This window comes from Thunnus maccoyii, chromosome 12 (assembly GCF_910596095.1).
Source record: "Thunnus maccoyii chromosome 12, fThuMac1.1, whole genome shotgun sequence".
Classification (NCBI taxonomy): domain Eukaryota; kingdom Metazoa; phylum Chordata; class Actinopteri; order Scombriformes; family Scombridae; genus Thunnus; species Thunnus maccoyii.
The window spans coordinates 23,293,068-23,320,600 of NC_056544.1; the positions used below are offsets into that span (position 1 = coordinate 23,293,068).

Sequence of the window (27,533 nt, forward strand, 5' to 3'; positions counted from 1 at the left end):
TGTGTATTCAGAGTAACAGAATTCACTCTGAAGAATGATCCTTTGTGGAGCATTAAAGCTGATGCATTAACTTACAGTTCAGGCCTGGTGAGCTGTGTTTTAATGTGGGAGCTGGAGCGTGTGGGAGTAATTCATATACTCCTGGGGAGTTGAAACTGCAGAGGTACAGAGACACTGCAATGTTAATAATTGCTGTCAGATTGATAAAGTGGAGTGTAAAGCAACAATATATTCCTTTAAAATGCTGGGGAGTAACAGTAGGAGGGGGGAAAAAAAGTAAAGTAGGCATCTCTCAAAACAGTCTTAAGTATTACTGGAGCAATAAAATCCTCCTCTGCCTTCACATTATGAATGCATAGCTTTGTTTTTAATCTGTCCGGAACAATTGTTGAATTGTCTGTCTGAGGGGAGAATATCCATATATCCATAAATAAAAAACTAAAAAAATTAGGGGATTATATATATAAATACAGTGGGGTCCAAAAGTCTGAGCACACTAATCAAAATGCTTCTATTTTGCATTTGTTTCGCTTTCTCAGTCATCAAGTTCCCCAGTAAATGTTCAACAGGGTTGAGGTCAGGTGACTGTGGAGGAAAGTCCATGACGGTCAAGACTACTTCAGGTCTTCTTTGGTCTTCAAGTAGTTCTTGCAAAGCTTTGAGGTGTGTTTGGGGTCATGATCCTGCTGTAGTATGAATCCTTTTCCACAAAGATGCAAACCAGCAGGTACAGCCTCAATTCAGTGCGGGCATCCCATCTCCCAGACTAAAATATTCCCACCACCATGTTTCACTATTGGTTTGATACACTGCGGTTTCGTTCTCTCTCTTCTGTTTGTCTCCTTACATACACCCTTCTGTTGCTGTCTTGAATCTGAAAGTTGGATTCATCAGTTAATAGGACTTCTTTTTCAGTCATCCACCGAGAAATCCTGGAATTTTCTTATCCCACCCCGAGCGTTTGGCCTTGTTTCCTCTCCTGAGAAGTGGTTTAGAAACTACTACTCATCCTCTGAGACCACAGCAATACAGCCTTCTTTTGACACCACTTTTGCTGATTGGAGTCTTGCATTTTTTATTTAGCAATTTCTGTATCTGTGATGAATTTGCTTTTCTATCTCTCAGGGAACTAAGCCTGATGTATTGATCTTCTGATAGTGTGGTCCTTTTTGATCTTCCTGATCGTGCTTTGGATACAACTGATCCAGTTTCTGCAAAGCGTTTCAGAGCTCCATGCACTGCCCCCTTAGAAACCTTTCGTCTAGCCGTGATTTGAAGCTGAGAAAGCCCCTGTTTGCTTAGAATAACAATGTAGCTTCTCACATTTTCACTTAGTTCTGATGCCATGTTTCCTACTATCACAACACTACTTAGTAAGCTATGATCTGTTGGAAACTTGAGTCACAGCTATATTTATAACAGATGAACTCTGGCTGCAAGTTGAGTTACTTGAACGAGCATCTGATGAGTAGATCTGAACACATGCTTCAATGAAAGGAATACAACTCAAGGAAATATGACCTTTTGTACAAAGGAGTTAAGTTGGTCAATGCCACAAATTTGCTTATACTGTATACAGTTGCCTCTTGAGACATTATCTCTTTTACAAGGGAGACCTGGCCAAAATGGCTGCATGAACTTATTTATATTATTTAGATTACTTAATTTTTTGTATATTTTAGTTGCTATGCACCACAATGCTAAGGCAAATTCCTTATGTGTGCAAACCTAATTGGCAACAAACCTGATTCTGATTCAATAAAGTAAAAAAAAAAAACTCCCTTCTTTCATATTTCTTGACAGCCTTTATATACATTTACAGTTTTATTCAGTCATAAAAACATCATGATTTCAATATGTTTATTATATTTTCCATCACAGCAGCTTGTGTAATGTCGTTCAGTGTGAAGGTCATCCTGGCCGACAGGGGGCGAGCAGGGGGCGTCACATGAAGGAGGGGATCCAAGATGGCGTCGTCAACAACTCTACCGCTGCTGTTTTGTTTAGCATCATTTCTCCTCAAGTTCAGCTCTTCTAAACTTTTAAATGAGCCTTGCTACAAACCCATCACAGACGGCAGACCAAACTCTGTCAAGTAAGTGAATAAATAAACGTACGAAATCAGCTTAAAGTGACGGTTTAGTGATTTTTGACGTGTTGTTTACATCAAAGCAGAGTGACGTTAATGCGCAGTTGTGATTTGGACGTTTTACATTTGTATTTAGCCGTTAAAAATCGTTATTCGCACAACTGAGGTAAAGTAACGTCTTAATTAGGGGTCGACCGATATGTTGTTGTGTTTTAGGGCCGATAGCAATACCGACTATTAGTAGGCTAATTAAGGAGACCGAGAACCGATATTTGTTACCGATATACATTTGTATGGGGAACAGTGACAGATAAATATTGGCATTGAAAACAAAACCTGAACTGAAAAGGGAAATGTTGGCATTGAAACACTTGCATTGGGAAAAGTTGTGTTGGCACTGAAACAGGCATTTAAAAAAAATTACAATCTTATTATCTTATTTTATTTAGATATTTTTTGCATTATAATGTGTTTTGCTTCATGTCTTGTCTTTTCAGTGAGTTTTTTTATGCTGTTTTTTTCAGTGTCACTGTTTTTCAGTCTCAACTTTCTGTCACTGTTTTAGCATAGAAAGGAAAGGTTTGAGGGAGAGACTACATTACCCAGTATGCCTTGCAGTCTGATGAAGATACCCAAGGGCGATAGCAGAGATGTTGAGCCAGACTGTTGTAATTTTTGCTCTAAGACTGTTAATATGTCACTTTATTAAGGTTTAATATTTTTTCAGACGAGAAAGTAATCATGTAGTTTCCCAATATGTGGTCAGTTAATCCAAATAACACTTTTTGTAAATCATCTGCGATGTTTTCGGAGCCGCTGGCCAGATGAGACCAGCCGTCATCTCAGCTTATTTCATAATAATGAGTCCCCCTCCACTCAAAAATGTGTTTTTCTTTTTGTTCCTTCACTTGTTTGAGCTTCACTGTGCAGAATGATGTATGTACGGAGTTTGATACTAGAAGCTGTTTTCACATTCATCTGCTGAAAGAGGAAAATTTCTCTGAGCTTGGAGCCTCTTGAATTTTTAATGAGGGAGAAGGAGTAGGTGTCATTTTAAGGATTTTAACAAAATAAACTTTTTTTTTTCTTTTTTTTTAAACCATATCAGATATAAATTATTATTCAGAGTAGAGTATTTTACATAGATCTAAAACATGTCCGGAGGGGATCTTTAAATTTTCATTTGAAACGTAACTAAAGCTGTCAAATAAATGAAGTGAAGTAAAAAAAGTACAATATTTTTCTCTGAAATGTAGTAGAGTGGAAGTATCAAGTAGCATAAAATGAAAATACTCAAGTAAAGTCCAAGTGTCTTAAAATTATGTAAGTACAGTAGTAAATGTACTTAGTTACATTCCACCAGTTTTTTTTTTAAAACGTCCCCTTTTAATTAATGTATATTATTGTTCTTCTGTTTTCCCTTCTATTAATAGAGAGAACTAAAATAAAATGATAATTTTAATTCACAACATCCAACATGAATAAAGTGATGATTTCACACAGTGACAATTGGAGACATCACATGTTCAAAAGCACATACTTGTGCTATGAAACTGTGTTTTAATTATTAAATGTTCTTAAGTTCTCCATTAATCATTTTTAGGATTGGGTTGTAGCATTTTAATGCTGTCTGTAAAAAGAAGTAGTATCAGGTGGATTTTTAAGGGATTTATTGATTGATGGAGGCACTAACTTAAGGGATTTTTCACCCTTCTTCATGACATGCAGGGGAATCATTAATAATTGAAAACTATTCTTTTAGATGATCCATAGCGTTATTTTATCTATTAAAAGTCCTTAAGTTCTCCATTAATCAACTGTTATTATAAGCTTTTGGCACTTTAATGTCTGTAAAAAAAAAAAAAAAATCAGGTGAATATCAGGTGAATATTTAAGGGATTTATTGATTCATGGAAGCACTAATTTATAGGATTTTTCATGCCTCTGCTGCAGGATATGCAGGATCATCATTAGTAATTAAAAAAAGGGCCATTTAAATTAATTTAAAGTGTTTAGATGACCCCTAACTGATTATGTGTAATTGTACTCAATTTGCCAATTAAAGATACTCAATCTAAGAAGTAATTATAATAATCATTATTAATTATTTTTTCTGTTTTGTGAATTAAAAGTTTTAGCTGACGTGACTAAAGAGAAATCTCTTCTGGAAATGTGGTTTTGTTAAGTTATATTATGGTAGTTTGATCACAGTTCTTCTTTAAGAGGTCTGATTGTTCTGGTTTCTCTAGATAATACCGAAGGCCCTGCAGACTCACACAGATGTTTTCACTTCCTCTGTCTGATTAGAAGTCTGCTCACGTTGAAATTGGGCTTCATGACCTTCGTCTTCCTTATTTTAGAACACACGCCCGGCCGCATGAGTACGTGAAGGTGTCGGATCTTCCGCCGTCGTGGGACTGGAGGAACATCAACGGGAAGAATTATGTGAGCGTCACAAGGAACCAACACATCCCCCAGTACTGTGGGTCCTGCTGGGCCATGGGAGCCACCAGTGCGCTAGCTGGTAACCATGGCGACGGAGGGAGGGATGGAGGAATAGATAGATAGATACACCAGATAGATAACATGTCAATTTTATAATTTGTCATTCTTTTGTCCAAGACCGTATCAACATCAAGCGTGGAGGGTCGTGGCCGTCGGCCTACCTGTCGGTCCAGAACGTGATCGACTGTGGGAGGGCGGGTTCTTGTTATGGAGGAGATCACCTGAGAGTCTACGCCTACGCACACGAGAGAGGCATTCCTGATGAAACCTGCAACAACTACCAAGCCAAAAACCAAAGTAAAACTATATTATATACATTGTATGATTTCTGTCTTGTATTGATTCTGATCACAGTGTTTATTGTAATATTGAAGAGTTACCAAAATGGCCAAAAGTATGTGGACACCCCGGGAAAATTAATGCTACAGCATACAATTATATTTAAGACAATGACTGGGGCGCTTTTAACTTTGTGGCAACAGTTTGGAGAAGACCTTCTCCTGTTTCAACATGACATGTTCCCCCACACACAAAGCCAGGTCCATAGAGAAATGGTTTACCAAGTTTGGTCTGGAAGAACTTGACTGGCCTGCACATCAACACCATCCAACATCTTAATGGATGAACTGGAACGCTGACATATCACCCAACATCAGTGGTCAACCTCATTAATGCTCCTGTGGCTGAATGGGATCAAATCCCTGCAGCCAGGCTTCAAAATCTTATGGAGATCCTGAAACCAGAAGAGTGGAGGCTGTTACAGCAGCAGATTAACGTCCATTATTAGTGTCAACAATCACATATGTGACTGTAATGTCTGGGTGTCCACATATTTTTGGCCATAGAGTGTATATCCATTTTAGAGGAAAAAACAAAAAATGATGATGAAGTCTTTAAAGGTGTGGTGTTAAAGCAGCTATAATCGGTATGTTTTTTTTAAATAACCATTTATCAAATGACAATGAATAATGTCAAAGGTGTCACTCATAATAACGAACCTACAGAGAATTATCACTCATGTCTGCAGCTGCTCTCGGCTTTACTGAGCTTTATAGTGAGTTTCAGCTCATTGTTTAGCTGTCCGACTGTAACTTTACTGTTTTGCTTCACTCTCAGCGCTCTCATAGCTTCATTTTCAGCTGCAGCAAGCAGCTGTTTTCAGAGAAAAGCTCTAAAAACCCCACTGTACACTACTTGCTCAGCACCAAATGGCAAACACACACAGTTCGTGACTAGCCGATGAACACAGTGGAGCATTTAGCAGCTAAAGAGCCAGATATTTCCCCCAGGAGTTTAATAGAGACTGAAAATAGAGATAAAGGAGAATGAATATTGGACTTATATTCACCGGCTGGACAGAAACACGACTCCAGATGAATTAAAGTGTTTCCCTGTAAATGCAGGATGTGTATATAAGCAATTCCTTGCTGCCAGGATCACCATATCAACTTAATTTCAAAATATGTCAGTGTTGTGTTCATAACTTGTTTCCGCTGCCCTCAAGTGGCTAAAAAAATCAGTTAATGCAGGTTAAAAGAAGGATATCTTCTTAAATAGTTGGTATGTCATTCTGGGCAAAGACTTGAGCTATTTTGAGGGAAATACAACAAAAAAATAGTTTGCAGTCGGTCTGCAGAGAGGCTGGTGTCTCAAACTAAACATACACAGCATTGTAAAGATTTTGCTTTTCGTTACACTGCAACATTACAATCTTCTCCGTTTGTTTTTGATGGTGCACAGAGTGCGAGCTGTTCAACCAGTGTGGCACGTGCTCCTTCTTCGAATCGTGTGCCGTTGTGCAGAACTACACTGTGTGGAAAGTGGGAGACTACGGAGATGTTTCTGGAAGAGACCGGATGAAAGCTGAAATCTACACCAACGGGCCCATCAGGTAGAGTAAGTCATCTTCATCTCCGGTTATTTCTGTTTCATCCATCCACCTACATCCCCCGTGTGAAGGAGGAGATCCGGCCTAAACCGTTCAGTGTCTTAATCATAGTGAAGTTTTTATAAGTAGATGAATATTTAATGATTCTTAAAACTTTTACAGCACTGAATGAATTTTTATTCACTCTGAAACATCCTCAAATACAGGAAATATGAATTTAAAGCCTTAAAGCACTGAAAATATATATCAAATAAAGAATTGTTGGGTTTTTTTAACAATTTAATGACTGCTGTGACTGTGCTGCATACAAGCATGTATCTACTTTAATAAACACAACTGACCTTTATGTGACCTAAAACTGTATTGCTGTTTTTTTCATAAACAACTCTTTTAGTAAAAGTTAAGCTTTGACAGTTTTATATTGTCATTAATTTAATCCCATGTAGTATTAACAATGTCTTAAAGTGCTTTTCTAATACTTACAGACATGATGGAGCACATTTTTCAAAAACCTTTTTAAAAGCAGTTGTCATTTGAAATGTATGGGCTCAAATATGAGATTTTGAGCTTCAAAAATGATATTCAGAAATATTTTTAAAGCTTTTAGCTGTGTATCAATATTAGCAAAAAAACCACTGCATGACAAAATTAAAGTTTGTGAATGTGTAGAAACAATGTGAGCATGTACATGAGTATAAAAATAAAATCTGTGCACTATTTATATGAGTAAGGTCACACAAAGGCAGATTCAAAGCAGAAAACTGTGAGACACAGTTAAGTTATGAATACAAATTTTAGCCCTGCTATTACAGCCAAAACAATCTCAATGTAAACACGTATTTGAGCCCTTAAAAATGCTCTGTCCACAATTTCTCAGAACATTTTAGTGATCAATAAATGCACAAAGAAAACAAAAAGAAAGAAACGTGTGTTACTGCAGCAAGTTGGAAGATTTCTGTCTGTCTTTCAGTTGCGCCCTCATGGCCACCGACAGCCTGGAGGCATACTCTGGAGGGATCTTCTCGGAGTTTCACCCGCTCTCTTTGCCGAATCACATTGTGTCTGTGGCTGGCTGGGGCGTGGCAGAGGACGGGACTGAGTACTGGAGCGTCAGGAACTCCTGGGGAGAGTTTTGGGTTGGTTTCTAGCTCTCTCTGTCTCTCTCTGCACCACACCCTGCCTGCACAAATAAACTTTGCACACTTTACTACTTTGCAAGTCATGAATTCACTCTCTCATGCATGTAGTTGATTTTATATTCAAGTAGAAATTTTTTAGGGCAGAAAATCAAGTGTTTCTCTGAAGTAACTTTCACTCAAATTGGGAATAAATTATGTTTTTTTTTTCTTTTTGTTTTCAGGGAGAACATGGATGGGCGAGAATAGTCACCAGTGCCTATAAAGGAGGAAAAGGCAATTGGTTCAACCTGGGTATTGAGAAAAACTGTGCATATGGAGATCCTATTGTAACATAGATAAATGAATAAAATAATAGAAAGAATCTGGTTTTGTTATGCTTGGGTTTATCGAAAAAAAAACTGTTAAATCATTTGGGAAATTAAGTGAAAGGAGGAAGGATCTGCTCCATTTTGACGTTTACTAATGTGTCCTAAAAACACACATATCAAACCTTGTTACTGCAGAAGCATCTTTTGTCTAAGTAAATGTAAATGTAGAGCTCTCCGTGTACTTTTTACAAGCGTGTACCACATTCAGACACTGAATTTAAATAAATATTTTAACGCAGAACAGCTAAATAATTTCTAATGCCCTGCAAGGCTTAAAAATGCAGTCTGGACTGATGACCTGCTTGTATGCCCAGATTCAATTTTATGCTTGAAATAACTCACTCTCCCAAATAAAAACCACAGTCTGCAAAAAAACTGCAGGTTCTTCTCTTCGGATCCTTCATCACACATTTCGAGGGAAACTATTTATTCCTTCAAACGACAGACGAGCTGAGTCATCATGTTTAAATTCACCTGTGGTGAAAACAGCGTTGGCAGGCAGCGTTGAGGAGAGGCGAGTTTACAGTTATCACACTGAGAAACATCTGCAAAAATTGCTTCTGATGAGCATCACGGAGGCTGACCGCACAGACTCATTTAACATGAATCGACTGTGTTTGGACACAGTGTCACGGAGCATCAGCAGCTCCACCACCTCCCTTTAACATCAGCAGGGTGCTCTTTTTCCCTGTCATGCAAATTCACATTGAAAAGTTTCTTTTGTCACCTTCATTTGGTAGTTTAATGACGACGTGAGTCTGTGTTTCCTGCAGATTTGAAGGGCAGAGAACTGAGGTCATGTGGTCTGTGTTTGTGAGGTTTTTTTTGGGGGGGGGGGGGGGGGGGGGGTTAAATCCTAGAATTTAAAAACCACAAATTTCAGAATTCTTTTAAGACTCAAAATATTTAACAATTACTGCAAAGGTTTTACACACCAGGAAGTCTTAATAACAGATGAATCAGGTAAAGAATCCTGCACAAGTAGGTGAATTTTAGCTGGTGAAACGTCATCAATAATAAAGTACAAGAGACCGACTGTACAATTTTTACTGTGTAACTTTATTTGAAAGCGCAAAAAAAATTTTTTGGGAAATGTACTTATTATTTCTCTTGCTAAGAGTTAGATGACAAGATTGGTGCCACTCTCATGTCTGTGTCAGACAGGACAAAGCTGGAGCCAGGAGGATAATTAGCTCAGCTTAGCTTAGCATAAACATTGGAAGCAGGAGGGAAAAACACCTCTAAAGCTCATTAATTTACACATTTGTAGTGCACACATTTGTTCAATCCGTGCGCTTGGTCTCATGACATCAGTGTTTCTAAAACTGCTTCAGGCTCTGGATGGAAAATAATATTATAGGCCATTTGAATGACAGCATGTGGGAGGAAAGGCAGTTATTGTAGGGTTGTAGCCAGAATTTTAAAAATACTGAGGCCACGAGTCGAAGTCCCTCAACTTTTTATCATTTTATTTTACTGAAATTAAGGTCTTGGTGTTTCAAATCCTATTCCATGCTGCCAGAAGGGGAAGAAGTGCTGATTCTTGGTAAAAAAAAAATATGCTGGACTGATACTGAGCAGCATAAAAAAGTGTGTAAATATTTAACTGTAGATTGTGAACTCTCCCAGTGTTGCTGAAACCCCTAAAGTCCCAGAAAACAGACTGAGGACGTGACCTCATTGTTCTCAATGGTAGCTCGGACCCTGACTGTGAATGAAAGCAGGATTTGTAACATAAAGGAGTGTGAATTGTGTTTCAGCGTCGTGTCAAAGGAGAGTAGCCCCAAATTAGAAATTCGACTCTGGTGCAGTTTTGAATCTCTCGACGCTTTCTTACACCAGAATAGTGAGGAGTCGTACAAGGCAGCATTGTTAAAACAGACAAACTTTGCGCGTTTGCAAGTGCAATTTGAATTTGAAGGCAAATACTCTTTACAGTACGTCCACAAAGTGTGTTGTCAGTGGAGCAAAGCCAAGCTGCACATCTGGAGTGGAGCTAGAGTCTCCACCCTTTGGGTTTCGAGAGACAAAAATGCTCATTCATGATCACAAACAAATCATAAGGCTGAAAACTGAGATGCCTTTCCCCTTTAATCATCCTGTCATGCGTTAGTTTCCTTTTTTTGTGCTGATGCTGCTGAATGAATGCTCTAGTTTTCTCTTGTGCCACTTCCTCAGAATCTTGTACTGAGACTGTCTGCTGCTACTGCCGCCGCTGCTGGAACAAATGTTTCAGGGGTCAGGGTTAGGACAGGACAGGACAGGACAGAAGGAAAAGGGTGTAAAATTCCTGTTCAGTTCAAGTATGAGCAGAACAAATGGTATGAGTGGCTTCTGCAAACCAACTGGTTTAGCAGGTAACTATTCTCTGAAGCCATAATTAGAACAGTTTTGTGAAAGCGGTTTCCTATGTGAATGAAACTCCTCTGTGGTTCTTGTTTCAGAGCTGCAGAGAGACTGTAAGGAGTTTCTTGGTGATTAGATTTCTGCGAGTAATCACTTAATCTCATTTGTCCCATAGTTGCTGGCTCCTTTCCATCTGTTAGTGTTTGTGTGTGTGTGTGTGAGTGTGAGTGTGGACACATGCCAGGTTTACCGGTCACTGATCAGACCAGCGTTGATCAATAGAATAGTTTTATCATTATGTTGATGAATAGAATAGTTTTTATCATTATGAGTCTGATAACCTGGATTTTTAATAACTTTTAGTACAAGTGTTTTCAGTCTGTCTCTCCTGCTAGCCCCCCTCTCCTCCTCTCACTCATACAAACAAGCAGTCAAGCTAGCACGTGTTCATGAGAGAAATACCGGAAGTTGTTTGATTTTGCATGTAAGCGAAGTTACATTAGTCACTTCTGCAGGAATAACGAATTATCTGGTACTTTGGGAATAAAATAAAGAAGTAAGAGTGCAGATGAAATTAATATAATTTAAAAAAAAGAGATATTAGGCTTAAAGATTCAGATTGTTTCATGTTATTATTAACAGACGGCACACGACAGAAAGTAAATCCTTTTTTTTAAAGGATTATTTTTACTGGTGGTTGTTTAACTATATTCAAATCTCAGTAGCTTTTTCAGTAGTTAACTACTTTGAGTCATGTAGATTAGGTAGTTATTTACAAACTACATATTCATAGTATTCTCATGATGATTTTTGCTATACAATATGGTGCAATGCCACAGCTCATTGACCATGTTTGTCATTTAATGACAATCACCTGCTATTTGATTAAAAAATCACCTGTGGTTTGTGACCAAGATGTCTACAATCAAATACTATGAATTGAATTAAAGATTTAGCATTTTCCCAATTCCACCTTAATATTTGCTCCCAATATTCTCCTTAAAACACAACCTCAGGCTTCCTGCCCTGGTCCCTAAATCAAACACACCCATACTTTAGTCAGTGTCAGTTCAGTCGTACCTCTGTGTAACAGTATGAAACTCCAGATTCAAATTGTGATCATTTGTGATAATTGATATAGCTGAACTACTTATTGAAAGTAGTTTTAGTGTGACAAGCTACATTTTTTTGTGAGAGTAGTTAAGATGTAGTTTAACTGCTTTTCACTGTGAAGTCACTAGTAGTTTGGTCAACTACAGTCTAAAGTAGTTTCCCCATTACACACATATGTTGTCCTTGGTCACTTCTGGGGACATTACATAGACTTACATTCATTTCCTGGAGACCAACCCTAACCATAACCTCTGACCCCAAAATCAGCCTTTTCCCAATTGGGGACTTGACTTTTGTCCCCAGTTGGACAAGTCGTCTCCAATTAACGTCTGAAAGTTGTCCCTGAAAGTAGCCACACACACACTTTGAACAGGCACTATTTTTACCAACAGATCTGTCCCTTATTGTGAAAGATTGTGTTTGTAGTTTTATTTTGTAAAGCCTACCGGAAGTGTTGTATCTAGCTTGACGGTTAGAGGAACCGTTAGGAACCGTTAAGAGCCGCTAGGAGCCGCTAGGAGCCGCTGGGAGCCGTTGGGAGCCGTTAGGAGCTGAGATTGCGAACCAGCGGCTGGCTGCTTCTCCTACCGGCTGTCTCTCCACCAGCAGGGGACATTTTTTAACTTTTTATTTCATTTTTTTGAATCACCGGGTGTGTAGACGGAGCTATATTTTTCCTCATTCAGCCTCAGAGCAACTTGCCATGAGCATCATCCGGCCGGAGACCTGAACACTCGGGTCTGGACGAGGAGAAGATGCCTCATGGACCGCTCCATCACCGCCAGTGCGCCAGTTCAGGGCATCCCAAACGCCGAATAACAAAGAAATGCCGAGGTTTAGCGTCAGATGGCTGGCTGCCGTGGTGCTGATTCTCGTGGTCGGCGGCGCTTTCTTCTTCTGCGAGTATCTCATTTACTTCCCGACCATCCTCAAGTGCGCCTGGCCGAAGATCAGCCATGCGCGGGGCGGCGGAGAGGGCATCGACGGCCGGCCGATGGACTCAGCGGTCCGCGCTATGGTGCTGTCGGACACCCATCTCCTCGGAGCCGTCGGGGGACACTGGTTCGACAAGCTGAGGAGGTAATGTCATGATTATTTCCCTTTTTTTTTGAAGCAACCCACCACCACCACCACCACCACCACCACCACTAACCCCCCTCCCTCCACCGTGCCTGTGCACCGGGTTCTGCAGAAGTGATTTGTAAACAATAACAAATATATAACGCCGGTGTCCGACTTGTTGTGTCCAAACGCGCAGGGAATGGCAGATGGAGAGGGCTTTCCAGACCGCTCTGTGGCTGCTCAGGCCCGAAATAGTGTTTATTCTCGGGGACATCTTCGACGAAGGCAAGTGGAGCTCGCAGAAGGTAACGTAGAGCTCCCTTTATCCTTCCACTTGCTTTGTCTGCACACTGATGATGATGATGATGATGATGATGATGAATGTGAGAAAACGGTATGTAAATGCAGAGCAGAGTGCAGTGCTCTCAGGTCATCATCATCATCATCATCATCTCGCTATTGTGCCATCCAGGCCCGAGAAGCTGCAGGTTTTTTTTTTTGGAAGTAAACACCAACAAGCAGCTGCAGCAGCTGCAGCCGCTGCAGCCGCTGCATCCTCTCAGCCCTCCATGGTGCATCCTTCTTCAGGAAAAAATCCCCCTGGGAATTCTCACACATCTATCACTGGATTGTCAAAAACGATCCATCAAGTTAGACAGAAGAAGGAGGAAGTGTTATGCAAGTGCAGCACAGAAGAAGGGCTCAGAGAAAAAGGAGGAAAAGCTTTGCACACGAGTTTATCTCCAGTGATCTGCAGCTTCCTCATTCATTGTCTCACTTTTAATTTCTGTTTCACAGTTTCTATTGTCTGACTCCTCATTTAATCAGAGCTTTCAATATGTCAAAAGAGCAATAACACTAATGATTGGTTTCAATTAACCTATTAATTGGGGGAAAAAAAGTTATCATCACAGTCTTGTCTTTTTCCAAACAAAAGTCTAAAACTAAGATATATTCTGTTTAAAATGATATTAAATAGAAAAGGAGCACAATCTCAAATTTTAGAGCTTCAAACTAGCAAATATTTGGCTTTTTTCTTTATTTAAACAAATATCAGCTACTAATTGGCTAATTGTTACAGGCCTCCTCTGGGAAGGTTCAAAGCATTTAATTTGCAGACAGAGAAATAATGATAAAAGTAAATCTGCAACTAATGATTTTTTTTTTTAATAAATAGTTTGATATGTCCAAAAATAGAGACAAATAACCGTCATAATTGCCTGTTTTGTCTGAGCAACAGTCAAAAACCCAAACATATTGAATTAAAAATGATGTAAAACATAAAAAAAGAAGCAAAATCACATTTTACAACCTATAATCTGCAAATGTTTTGACTGATAAATGACTTCAAAGATGAGTCAATTATCAAAATAGCTGCACATCAATCAGCTAATTGATTAAACAACTGACTCTATAGCCTGAAAAATAGACCAAAATCCAAAGATATTCCATTTCCCATGATATAAAACAGACAAAAACAGCAAATTGTGACATTTGAGAAGCTGCGGCCATCAAATATTTGACATTTTTGAGTAATAAATGATCGATTCAAAGCCAATTTATGTTGTCAGTCTTTCAGTTGTTGCGGCACTAATTGAAAGTAGCATCGGGGAGTCATTTGAAGACACATCAGTATGAACATCATGAAAACCCACAGCTCTGATGTAATTAAAGGTCTCCAGTGTGCAGCTTTGGCCCCTGCAGGTGCAAAATTGAAATCTGGAGCCTGAATCAAAGCAGCCTGTTCTCAGCCACCCATGGGGGCCTGCCGGGTGACCCTCAGAGATCCCATTAACTCTCATGAGCCTCCCGGGGGAGTTTTCCTTATTAAGGGCCCTGATACAGAAACCTTTCCTCAGCTCGTGTTTGTGTTGTTCCCTCTTCTGCAGCACTGGGAGGACGACGTGCGCCGCTTCCACCGGATGTTCAGGCACTCCACTGACACAGAACTCGTTGTGCTGGTTGGAAATCACGACATCGGTTTCCATTACGAGTAAGGACACGTTTTTACAGCCTTATTGCTTTATTGTCTTACTTAATAACCTTTGATCTTTGCCAGCGTGCTTGATCGGCATTTTGATGTAAGCTGAGTAAGGTTCAGGGACTTTGACCTCGCAATCTGTCATAAATCAGATCTCAGAATGTCTTCCCCGTGATGGTTTTTATGGTCTTACTGTCCTGGTTTTATAAATATCTGATAACAGACGTCTTCTCTCGTTATGTTTATAGAGACAAAGTCCATTTGTGTTTCTCTTTGATTTGAAACGTTTTTGGAGCTACGGAAGTCAGGTATCGACTGCCAAATTATGTCAATAAAAGCCTCAAAATTTAACACTGCGGAGCCGGCGAACAAAGGGAAGTGAAGGATACATGTCTCATTAGCTTTAAGGAAATATTTAATCATGAGGCAATTAGGCTGAATTTCACTGAGAGAGGTCGGATACTGTAAAAGCGCTCAGGCCTGAAGCTTTCACTGAGGACACTGAGGTTATGTCTTCTGTGTCATTTCTACAAATGTGGCGGCTTAAAAAGCTGCTTATCCAAAACCTGATATATATATATATATATATATATATATATATATATATATATATATATATATATATATATGTTGTTCCTCTGAGCCGCAGAGCTCCATTTTTGTCCAGAAACTATTAAACACACATCAGTGAGTCAAACCGTTACAACCGGGTGACTTGTTCCCTCATCACCATGAACACTGGAGTTCATGTCAGGTCAATCCCAGCAGCATCAAACTCCGCTGATGAAAGTAGTCCCCAACAAATGTGCAATTCCCCTAAAAACGACAGTGTTCAGCTGTTTCTGTAAATTACTGACTGAGTATTTTTTTTATTAAAAATGAAACTATATATTTGTGACATGATTTGAAAGATTTATGCCTTTAATAGAAAGAAATGTGCCACAGTCAGCGTTTGTTTTGGTCTTTCTGTCTTTCTGTGTTTGTTGACAATAAGGAAAATATAGAATAACACCAGCGTTTAAAGACCTGAGGAAGAACCGACATCCTTCAGTTACAAACAAATTATTCTTAGTGGACTTTTATAGGTGTATTTTTATTACACTCTTCACACATCTTTAAATTTGACATTTTATAGACAAAAGTAAAATATAACAATAATAGAAAACAAAGTTAGAGTCACATATTGAGACCAAGCCATAAAATATGTGTTTTTACTCCTAAACAAGTCATTATGTGCCGTTCACTGAAGTTATTGCCAGTTTAAAGTATTAAACAGAAATACTTCATTTATATGTTCTGTATATTGAGCTTGAAGGTCCAGTCTTGACCTTGGAAAAAGCAGTTTGAGAAAAATATCTTAGATTAGGCTGAAAGCTTCAGAAAAACTACTTTTTTTCGGGGTCAAATTGTAGGTATTACTGAACGGCAAACCTTAAAAACGGTCAAAGTAACCTCGAGCAGGTGTGTCTCGGTACGGTATGTTATGCATGTGACACGGTTACAAGTATGTTCACCCCTTTGTTGTTGAACAAAGCAGCGTTTAACATGTGAACGTGATAATGATCTGAATGTGATAATCATATGTGTCATCTGTAGTGTGACAGTCTGAAGGCAAGTTTCCCCTCCTGCTCGTACAACAGGTTTATCTGCCGTCAGGTTGTGTCAAAGTTGTCAAAAGAGTTGAATCTTTAGGGCGTGAGGAGGATTTCTAGTCAATCCTGAGACAAAAGTCTTATGTGAAGAGAAGTAACCGGTGTTAAAAAAATCAAAATCGAGTGGGCGAGGAGTCTTTTTTGGAGCTTGTTAAATTAAATCTAAAGTCACTCGAGTCCTCACCTTTTCTTACTATCCCCCCCCCCCCCAAAAAAAACAGCAGCAAGATGAAAATCTAATTCAGCTGACAATATGATCAAAGAACAAACAAAAAACTACAAACATGACACACAAGAAGTATAAAAGAGGGAGTTTTAAGTTGTTCTCCACGGCTGTCTGCACCAGTCAGATCCGTGTGTCTCAAAGTTTTTGGCATGTGATCCTTTAAAAAGACAGAAAATCAACTCATCAAAGCTTACATATTTCTGTTAGCTGTGAACACTTCAGGAAAATAGTGATTTCTGTGTTCTCAGATTGTTTCATTTGAATCATTTTACAGGCCTGTAAGAGCTAAAACTATCCAGTATTTTCCAAAAAAAAAAAGCAAAGATGTCTTGAGAATTAAACATAATTCAATAGGATTTTCACTGATGAAAACCATCATGTGAGGAGAGAAAATTAAATAAAATATCTGCCTTTTTTTTCTTGGCTTGTCCAACATTTTTTGAGAGAGCTCAGTATTTCTACAATCCTGCTGCGACCCTGAACGCAGCAGCTGTACTTTGCAAAACACAACCCTCCTGTAGGGAGCAAATACTGCATGTTTAGTGTTTTTTTTGTATCACAGATGTCTTTTTTTTCAGCTTTTGAGCCTTTATGTTTGTACCAGATTGCATTATATTGCGGAGGTGTTGCGTTTATTGTGTACACCCTGTGTCCTTTTTTTTTTTTTTAGGAAACTGTTGTCGCTAAATTCTCAGGGGAAGAAACAGCAAAAGCAATGAGCATCTATACAGTTTTTTTTTTCCTGCCTGTGGTTCAGAAATGCACAATTATGTAGACATGCAGTGGCTCATATGTGCTTTGATAGGAGTCGAGCAGCAGGAAGTGAAACGGCACAGCTCTTATGTAACAGTGTGTGACAGACGTGACAGACTGTGCAGCAGGGATTTTTTTTTTTCTTTGTGCGGTATGACGAGCGGTGGTGTCTCCCTGCAGGATGGACTGGTTCAAGCTGCAGCGCTTCGAGAAAGTCTTCAACGCTTCCTCCACCAGGATCGTCACCAAAAACGGAGTCAAGTGAGTGATGTGACGTGATGCAGGACAAACATGTGACTCAGCAGGCTGCTGGAAGGTCACAGGTTTAATCCCCCTGAGTCAGGCTGCGCCAAAAAAAAGTGCTCTAAAAAGCCAGAGATGTTGTGCTCTGAAGCATTTGTTATTAGACATATATTACAAATTACACTCCTAATTTCACACTGTGTGATGATGATAAGTCACTGTAGGAAACAAATGGATACATCAATATACAGTAGAGCAGCATAAAACAAGCATTTTTCATTTATTATCCAGTATAAATGATCTTGTTTGAAGTATTTCTTTTAAAACAAGCTCAGTGCAGAATCTTATTTCAAGATCTGGACAATAATTTCTAGAAAATTATTTAAACAAGTTGATTTCTAGTCGAACTCTAGTCTTAACTCAAGGTTTGACTCCAGTTTAGACAGACGTTACTGAAATGATGGAGACTTACAGTTGTATGCAAATGTTTGGCCACCCTTTGACAAATAACATATTATGATGATTTTTTTTTAATTGAAAAGATGTAAACACAGTCTCTCTAGGATACGGAAACAACACAATGTTTCAGCAAATTAATGCATAGTTACTTTTTATATCATAAATTGAACAAAAATAAAAACATCATGTGCAAAAGTTCGGGCACCACTAGAGTTCTGAAGTCTTTTTACAAGGTCTCGACCATAATTAGCTCGTTAGGCTTGAGGCATGTCAACAGTTATCATTAGGAAATGTCAGCTGGTGCCAGTTTCAAAGCTTTACAAATACTCAGAGTCTTCAAACCTTGTGCGAACACTCAGCAACCATGGGTTCCTCTAAGCAGCTGTGTAATTCTTATTGATACCCACAAAGCAGGGGAAGGCTACAAGAAGATAGCAAAGCGTTGTCAGCTTGCAGTTTCCACAGTGCCAAATGTAATTAAGAGATGGTAGCTGTGGGGAACTGTGGAGGTCAAGATGAGATCTGGAAGACTAAGAAAACTCATGTAGAGAACTGTTCGTACACTGGTCAGAAAGACCCCCAGTCAAAACCCCCATTTGACTGCAAAAAACCTGCAGGAAGATTTAACAGACTCAGGAATGGTGGTGCACCGTTCCACTGTGCAGCGATGCTTGTATAAAACTTTACCTGCGTCCTCATCATAAAATCCAACATCAGAAGTATGAAACAGAACATCTACAGAAGCCTGATGTGTTTTGAAATCAAGTGCTGCAGGCTGATGAAGTTAAAACTCTTTGGCCACAATCAGCAAAGTTATATTTGGAGAGAAAAAGGAGCAGCATTTTATGAAAAGAACACCTTGCCAACTGTTAAGCATGAAGGTAGATCCATCATGCTTTGGTGTTGTGTTGCAGCCGGTGGCACAGGAAACATTGCACAGGTGGAGGGAAGAATGGACTCCACTAAATACCAGCAAACTCTGAAAGCAAACATCACACCGTCTGTAAAAAAAAGCTGAAGCTGAAAAGAGGAAGGTTTCTACAACAGGATAATGATCCTAAACATACCTCGAAATCCAGCCTGGACTACCTCAAGAGATGTAAGATGAAAGTTTTAGAACAGCCCTCAAAGTCCCCTGACTTAAACATCATGGAAAAATCTGTGGGTTGATCTTAAAAGAGCTGTGTATGCAAGACGGCCCGAGAATACTGCAGAACTCGAAGCCTTTTGCAAGAAAGAGTTGGGGAAAATCCCAAATACAAGAATTGAAAGACTGTTTTCAAGCTGTGATATCTGCCAGAGGGGGTCTCACTAAGTGCTGACTGTGTGGTGTGCCAAACTTTTGCACATGCCACAATAATGTCTTAATTTATTTTTTTTTATTCAATTTATGACATGAAATGTAACTACGCATTAATATTTGCTGAAAATAGTTTTTTTTTCATATCCTAGAGAGAATGTGTTTACATCTTTTCATTTAAAAAATCATCTAAATGTGATATTTGTCAAGGTTCGCTGGATTAGAGGCAACAGAAGATGTATAATAACATAAAATATACGTTTTTTGTTTTTCTCTTTTTGAATATGTTGTTTTTTTTCCATTTTGCTATTTTTATGGAACATGAATTGAGAAAGTCATGTAAACATTTGAAAGATGTTTTGATATTTGTTGCCAATTTCCAAAATACTTCACTTATTATGCCTTTAAAACATAGAGCCCATGTAAAAAAATAAACTATTAAACTTGAACTGAAATCAGGTAAGACTAGAACAAAATTACACACTTCCAACTGTAGATATAAAAGCATGTATTTACAAAAAAGTCAATAAATTCTGTTTATTAAAAACAAAATCAAGTAAATACATAATTTGCAGCATTGTTCTAACACATTTTTACAAGAGTTTGCTTGAGAAAACACTGTTGTGAGTTTTGTAATAGTGTGATTTATATTAGAAGAGGATCAAAAAGGAGCAAGAAACCAAATTATAACTATAATAGGATGTATCTGTGTGTGTTTTTGATGCCGGTTGAGTTACCGAGACTCTCGTTCTCTCCGCAGCTTCCTGCTGGTGAACAGCGTGGCCCTGCACGGCGACGGCTGTCCCATCTGCCAGTCGGTAGAGAAGGAGCTGATCAAACTCTCTAGAGACCTCAACTGCTCTCTTCAGGTGGGAGTAAGTTTCTGGAAGACCTTCACACTTGTCAGCACCTCAAACGCACTCTGCTGCCGGTGCTCATGAAGTGTGAAAGACTCAAGTCAAGTGTGGAAGAAGCAAAATAATGATAAAAATGAAAAGGTTTTTATATCCAGAGCTCCTGCTCGTACCTGCAGCCGGTGTTCTGTTCTTTTTTTTTTACACATGCAGTGTCTGGAAAAGCACGTTAAAAGAAGCTGCTGATTGCTTTTTCTTTGCCGCAGCAGAAGACTTGGGAGGGATATGACATACGAAAAAAAAAAAACTGTTGACTGAGCTTGTAAACAAGACAGCTGATGAATTCTTTATGTCGTCTTCTCTGCAGAACTCGCAGTCAGGCGGCGGAGTGATGGACAACTGTGAAGGCTCGCAGATTTATCCTCCCACACCTCCCATCATGTTACAGGTAAACTGCATGTGTACTTTTCTTTTTGTGTCTGCAAAACTAAAGCTGAGGAGGCTTCACTCACACGCTATCGGTAGTTCAGAGAAGTAGTGCTGAAACAAGTCCGTCTTTAGTTTTGATACAGGACTCGCTCGTACGTTGAAACAGTCGTTAGTCATCGTTCCTCCTCTACACGCTGGCCTTTAAGAGCAACGGGGCAACAACACTGAGAGATGGAGGAGAAAATCCACAATCCTCATTCTATGCAAAGCAGTCTGAGGAAACAAATAAAGTGAGAGTTAAAGATAAAGATAGTTTCCAAAGTTACAGTTGTTTTAGAACGAAGAACAGTTTCAATGCTGATCTCTGACAGAGGGACAGTAAGACCTTAAACATCACCTCTGCAATTGTTTTCAGATGTATAAAAGTATTCTGTTTTGAATAAAAATTTGTGTCTGACATGTTTTTTCCACAAAAAACTTTAATTGTTACAATTTCTTAAAATTGCATCCTCTTTTTCTCCCTGAAAAATCCCAAAACTGTGAAAAATACAAATATTTTTCATTTCAAAAGTTTAACTTCTGGACACAAGATGTCTCCGACTTCACTGTGAAGTCAATTCTCACATCACTTACTTGTGTAAGTGTGCCTACTTGACCAGACTGGCTCCAAACTAGTTGTGATGTCACAAATCCTGCTCGTAAATAAACATGTTAAAACTCACATTTTTGGTGAGAACAGAGAAACTTTCCACTTTCAGCAGACGAATGTGAAAAACAGTCTTCTGGTGTCAAACTCTGCACATACATCATCCTGCACGGTGAAGCTCAAACATTCAACTGAAGCAACAAGAAAAACACATTTTTGAGTCGAGGTGGACTTTAACTTTATTTAATTCAGATTGCTGAAGCCTCATATATCATATATATCAGCTGAAACGTACACTGAATGAGGACAGTAGATTTTATCCCCCATCTTTTACAGTGTAGTCGTACTTGACAGACAGTATAGAGAGGAGGAATTATTACAGCGACCAACTGTTTCCATATGAGCATGTGTGTGTTATATCTAGACAGACTGATCAATGACTGTTGAAACAATCTATGAATCACTTCTAGTCATTTATCAAGTGAAATACCCAAAATAAAATGGTTAATGTTTCTCAAATATGAACATTTGCAGATTTTTTCCTAATTTATATCATTGTAACTTGATTTCCTGGCAGGATTTTTTAAAGTGTTTCAGACAAATTGAGCGATTTGACGACATTTGTTGTTATTTTCCGATATTTTATTGTCTTAACAATCAAGTGATCCATTTTAAATAATCAAAACATTAATAAAACGACAATATAAAACTAGTTAGTTGCAGCCCTAAAAAGTTTAAGACGCTTCAGAGGCCAGTCATTACAAACTCATGCTGTTCAAATCCACCACACTTTATTTTTAATTCTAGTGGAGAGCCAAAAAGTTTCCAAAAATACCAAACATGTCTGGGTGAATTCTGGGAAAATGTCTATAAAATGATGCACAAAGATATTTAGAATATTTCCATCGGCCATAAAAACCATGGAGCCTCGGGTTTGAATCTTTTCACTCTGTAAACATCATAAAGCTTCAATAAAAATCTCGTTCAAGAGGACACAAAGTCTGTATGACGCTGTCAGACTGTGTGGAATAAAATGGTTTTTAACAACCTTTGAGCTATAAATATTGTTAAAGGAAACTGGAAGGGTTTAAAGAAAGTCTCTGGCCTCTCAGCTTGATGTAGAACTTAAACGTGGCCAGCAGACGTCGTCTTTTAGTGCTGAAAGATTTAGTAATTTTTAGGAAATTGTATTGTATTTATTGGGACAATGTACAGTTTTAAACATAAATGCATCAGAGTTATCTTAAAAGCTAATTTTCATCTGCAGTCCCTTACAAATAAAACATATAACAAACAAACAAAAACACACAAAGCTACACACAACAGCACATCACATTCACCCACAACGTCAACTAGAAATGAATAATGTAAGCTTGTCAAATTAAAAGCAAGATTATATGAGAAGACCTTGAGATGAAATTTATATTCAGTGGTTACAGAGCTGAGTAGTTTTTAGAGCTGAAACTACCTTTAATTTTCATGATTGATTGTTTCATGATAATTTGATCAAACTGATTTGGGTTTGGGTCATAAAATGTCAGAAAACTGTGAAAAACTCCCGCTGAGACGAGCTCTAAGAGCCCAAAGTAACGCTGTCAAATTGTTCATTTTGTGTAACTGACAATCTAAAATCCAAATATATTGAAATTACAATAATATAAAACAGAAAAAAGCAGCAAAGTCTCACATTTAAAAAGCTTGAACCAGCAAATATTTGGTACTTTTCCTCAATAAATGACTTAAACTATTACTAAATTATCAAATTGTGACTGTTCATTTTCTGTTTGTCTAGTTTTTATCCAGTTTTGTTTTAATTGTCAGTTTCCTGGCTGAATATTTGCTGTTAGAGTGCAACATTTACTACTCTCTACTTCTTCTCTGAGCTATCAAAACCATGAATTGAAGAGGAAATACATTTCTAAAAGCTGCAGCGGTGGTCATCATGTTGTCCTGACTGTGTGCTCTGCTCGACAGCACTATCCTCTGTACAGAGTGAGCGACGCCGGCTGCACAGGACAGGACGCCGCACCGCCTGAAGAGCGACACCTGCTGTTCAGAGAGAAGTATGACGTGCTGTCGAAGGAGGCCTCTCAGAGGGTGAGCGCTCTGCAGTCTGATCACTGCCTGTGGTGTTTTTTTTTTGTTGTTTTTTTTTTTTTGTCCTTTCCCTCCTCTCTCAAAGCGCACATCTCTTCTGAAGCGGTTTCATCCAATTAAAGCACAGTACAACAGTCTGCTGTCAGAAATAGTCTCGTATGGAAACAGCAGATGGTCGACGATGATGAAACTGATGATGTAAGCGGGCAGCAACCGGTCTCTGAGGTAGATGTGTGTTTCTCTCCTCAGCTGCTGCAGTGGTTTAAGCCCCGCCTCATCCTGAGTGGCCACACCCACAGCGGATGTGAGGTTCTCCATGACAACAAGTACCCAGAAATCAGCGTGCCGTCCTTCAGCTGGAGGAACCGAAACAACCCAAGCTTCATCCTGGTTAGTATCTCATCTGCTGGCCGATATCCGGAGAGTTCTGCTTCAAAATAGGCTTTTAAACACATAACAGTGAATAATAGATGACTGGGTGACCTGAATCCTTTGGGAGAAAAATAACACTTTAACTTTGACTGAATTTTCTTCCCTTTGATGGACTAAAAGTGTTGATTTTTATAGGAAACATTCTGCTTTCCCATATATCACTAATGAGACTGAGCGACGAGTCATTTTAAGAGCAAAATAAAGGAGTAATTCCACCTTTAATTGATTAATATCCTATATTTATAATAATAATTTCCTATACTATAAATCTATACACACTTTCCTTGATTACTCTGTTTTCCAGCATTTGAAAAACACACGAAAGACCCTTAAAAAGTAAAATAAAAGTAAAATCGGTCACGCTTGTCACACTTTATTTGGATGTTCAGATACTCAGCTTCCTGTTCAGTGACAGTAAAACGTCCCTGTGAAAAAGAGTCTTCTGTTTATGCGGACTGTGGAGAAAAATGAAACAGGCAGAGAGACGTTTAAAGTACGACTCACCGCTGTCACCTCGTATGTTTGAGCTTCTCGCTACCAATCAGAGCTTGTAGGCAGGAGACGAGTGCGGATGAGATCAATAGTCGACTTACAGAAATAACGACCTTTAAATCTGCATAATTTCTTTGATCGTTGTGAGAAATATTAACAGCCGCTGCAGCTTTCATGCCGACTCAAAATGAGGTCGGTGGGACAGATAAGTCACTCACCAGTGACTCGTTAGGGGAAAAAAACAAAACACAAAACAAAAAAGGCGAACATGAACACAACGTCAGACGTCATTATCAGGCTACTAACAACCGAGAGACTTTGACACTTGAACGCATCATCAGCTGCAGGATTTGAGTGGTGAATAAAGTCCTTATACAGACGTGTAAAGTGCAGATCTGTGACACCTGCATGGAGATACGATAGAAAATTGACAAAGTGGTCGTTTAACTGGACGTTTTCTCTCTGTAAGCTGGTAGCTGAGTATCAGCGGGGCGACTGACGGGATAAAGTCAGAGGTGAAAATACGACACCTGAAGTGCAAGAAAACAAAGGATATTATAGGTGCCGAAGTAACAAGACTGTTTTTGTCTTGAGTTTTATCGATCAGTGGAGTAATATGAGGCTTCACGGGTGAGTTGTGTGACTTTTGTAATTGTTTGTTTGTTTGTTGTTGGTCTGACATAAGCGTTGATTGTACCTGCTGTTGTGATTTTATCTTGAAATGGAATCACAAGAATCTTTCCAAAGATGTTTCTCATGAGCACATTGGTTTTATGTACGTAGCATAGTTGTGTACTTAACAGTTAACGTTAAGGGGGTTAAGAGACACTCCCTAGTTTTGTTATAGCGCACGTAATTCAAAACTATTTGGTCTTGATGCCCCAAATACATTTTATTTGTCCTAATTTTAAAATTTGTTACAGTTCCTTCTTATTCCCAAATGTGGTGAAACTACATCAACTGCCAGATGTTATTTTATCCTCAAACATTCACATTTAAAATTATAGTTATTCATAATAATCTCAAAATATGAGGTTCAAACTTAAAGATTCACCCCCATGGTCCGTTTAGTACTTATTCTGGAGCTTTCAGTCATATCACATGATCCTCAGGGACGGATGCAGTTTGCCTGGTTGTTGTTGAATTGTAGATGTTTTTTTTCTGAGCACTGATCTACAACAAATAAAAATCATGTGATATGACTGAAAACTCCAGAACATCCACTAAAAGGACCTTTTTGTGTTAAAATGTGTAATTTGTTATTAATAATCATCAATAATTTTAATCATACTATTAGGGGCTATAAAAATCAAGCGAGTGTATCTTTAAACAGTTAAATTTAGATAAAAATACGAAGAGAAAAACCCCACAAAGAGTTCAGATTCTGTCTGAGAGTAAGAGTGTAATTTCCACTGGAGATGTGTTGGATGTTTTTCAAAAATCCACTTTTATCCCCTTTCATTTTTATAGTTTCTGGTTTATTTTCTTAATAAAATCTCTCTGAACAGTGTCCTTTTACTGTCCAGCTGCCAAAACCCAGATGAGAAAAAAGAGAAGAGTTGATAAAAATGTTGATCCGCTCATCTGATTCCTGCTTATTACAAGGTGAGCTCACAGCAACGAGCTTAACAAGCAGCAGCAAGAACTTTGAAGCCTTTTTTTCCCGCCCCCCCAGAAAAATATCATTTAATCTATAGTTTATTTACAGTCAGTATCCTCCTAAAAATGGCACAAATACAATAACATTTCTTATCTGAGAGGCTCTAAGCAGCCATTTTTAAAATTTTTTTTGTTTTTTTCAGGCTGCTTCTGCTTTTGCTCACATTAATCATCACCTCTAACCCTCAGTATCGTCCTTTTCTCCCTCTCCCTCTCTCTCCCCTCTCAAGGCGTCAGTGTCACCGGGCAGCTACGCTCTGTCCAAGTGTTTCCTGCCCGAGGAGAGCACGGTCATCAGCGTTTACTGCTCAGCCGGCGCCTGCCTCCTCCTCCTCTTCCTCGCTCACTGTCTGTGGATGAAAGGCCTGCTGCAGTGCCTCAGCCTCTGCCTGCTGGGGAAGCACAAGTCTCTGTGAACTACATTACCCAGCATACACCACGTGCCGGGGAGGGGGGGAGATGAGCCATGATGATCTGGAGCCTGCTGGAGATTTAAGGATCTAAAAAAAAAATGTGACAAATGTGACGTTGCTCTTCTGAGCGGACCCCAAAAAAAAAAATCTGTTTTTGATTTGTTTGTCCAAATGTTTTTTGCGGCACTGTGAAAGATATGAATATATTTTAATTGTCTTTAAAAAAAAAGGACTCAAAAAGTTTATCCCTTCTCATATTTATGATGACGATGATGATGTTGATGTGCTGAAACAGATGTGAGCCAAAATTGCTGTAACAAATCAATCAGTGGCGTTTGTTTTACCTTCCTTGGGAGTGCCAGACGGGTGGAGCATCAGGAAAAACGAAGCATCAGCGAGTTTTTTCGATTCCGTCACTGACTTTACAAAAGTTATTTTGTCTGTATAAGAAACTTCACACAGCTGAAGACAAATCAAACAAGTGTATATGTAAATATTATTTGTCGCTGGTCTGATTTAAGGTGGTAAAGTCAGATTGTACGTTGGTGGTTTATGTCTCCTCACTCTGACGTTAACTGTGATCTGATGTAAACACGCTGATCGTCTCACGTTCCGTTTGTTTCTGTTGTTGAAGTCTGATCAATTCAGGTTTTCTTGTTGTTTTTAATGATGCATATCTGAATATATTTATTGCTGACTTTCTGTGCCAAATGTTTGTGAGGGTTTTTGCCAAATTGTTGACACATTTCTGATGAACTGTACATAATAAATCAGAATCTTAAGTTCTGTTGTAGAGTTTTATGATGTTTACTAGAGGTTGATGTGCACTACGACTCTGTAATCAATCACCTGCAGCCTCTGAGGGAGTTTACACCTGGAAATTTGCAGGAGAAATGGAGACATGATATCATGGTTATCAATGTGATATTAACACAAATATATGTTTGCAAATGCAGCATCATATGAAATAAAAATGGAAGTAAAAAAATATTTAGGAAATCTTTCAGAAACTGAGCTGAAACCCACTTTGCATAATTCACATTTGACTCATGTCAAAGCTTAAAAATTCACGTTTTTCCACTAATCTCCTTTTGTTTGTCTCTCAGTGGAAAATATAATGACATAAAAAGTGAAATAACACACATTTGTCAGAGATTTTGTCGTATTGTTTATACAGTGGGATCTTTTCTCTACTGTATATCTTTGAGTGGATTAGGACGTTTGTGTTAATGTACTACATTAGTCAAGAATAGAGCTGCAACTATCTATCACTTTAAATATCCTTTAATGTATCTATTGTTTTTCAATAATAAGTGTTTGATCTATAAAATGTCTGTTTTTTTGTGAAATTGTGAGAAATGTCACAATTTCTCAAAGTCTTAAATTT

At 38.6% G+C, this 27,533-nt stretch overlaps 2 protein-coding genes across 4 annotated transcripts; both read left to right on the forward strand.

Moving 5' to 3' along the window:
* The first annotated feature begins 1,930 nt into the window (after nucleotides 1-1,930).
* LOC121908100 (cathepsin Z) lies at nucleotides 1,931-8,227 on the forward strand. Its single transcript, XM_042427802.1, has 6 exons — nucleotides 1,931-2,095; nucleotides 4,450-4,613; nucleotides 4,712-4,891; nucleotides 6,335-6,485; nucleotides 7,453-7,618; nucleotides 7,843-8,227. Exons 1-6 carry the CDS (start codon nucleotides 1,968-1,970, stop codon nucleotides 7,954-7,956), a joined length of 903 nt encoding a protein of 300 aa, XP_042283736.1. The 5' UTR covers nucleotides 1,931-1,967; the 3' UTR covers nucleotides 7,957-8,227.
* Nucleotides 8,228-11,959: 3,732 nt separating this feature from the next.
* mppe1 (metallophosphoesterase 1) lies at nucleotides 11,960-26,928 on the forward strand. Of its 3 annotated transcripts, none has more exons than XM_042427554.1 (9): nucleotides 11,960-12,528; nucleotides 12,707-12,815; nucleotides 14,400-14,503; nucleotides 17,303-17,383; nucleotides 19,885-19,999; nucleotides 20,346-20,426; nucleotides 23,028-23,150; nucleotides 23,400-23,540; nucleotides 25,964-26,928. In XM_042427554.1, the coding sequence occupies exons 1-9, from the start codon at nucleotides 12,275-12,277 to the stop codon at nucleotides 26,147-26,149; spliced, it is 1,194 nt and encodes a 397-aa protein (XP_042283488.1). In that variant the 5' UTR covers nucleotides 11,960-12,274; the 3' UTR covers nucleotides 26,150-26,928. The 3 variants fall into 3 exon arrangements, with proteins under 3 accessions (XP_042283488.1, XP_042283489.1, XP_042283491.1); XM_042427555.1 differs by having other exon boundaries at nucleotides 19,885-19,993; XM_042427557.1 differs by lacking the exon at nucleotides 17,303-17,383.
* Nucleotides 26,929-27,533: the final 605 nt, after the last annotated feature.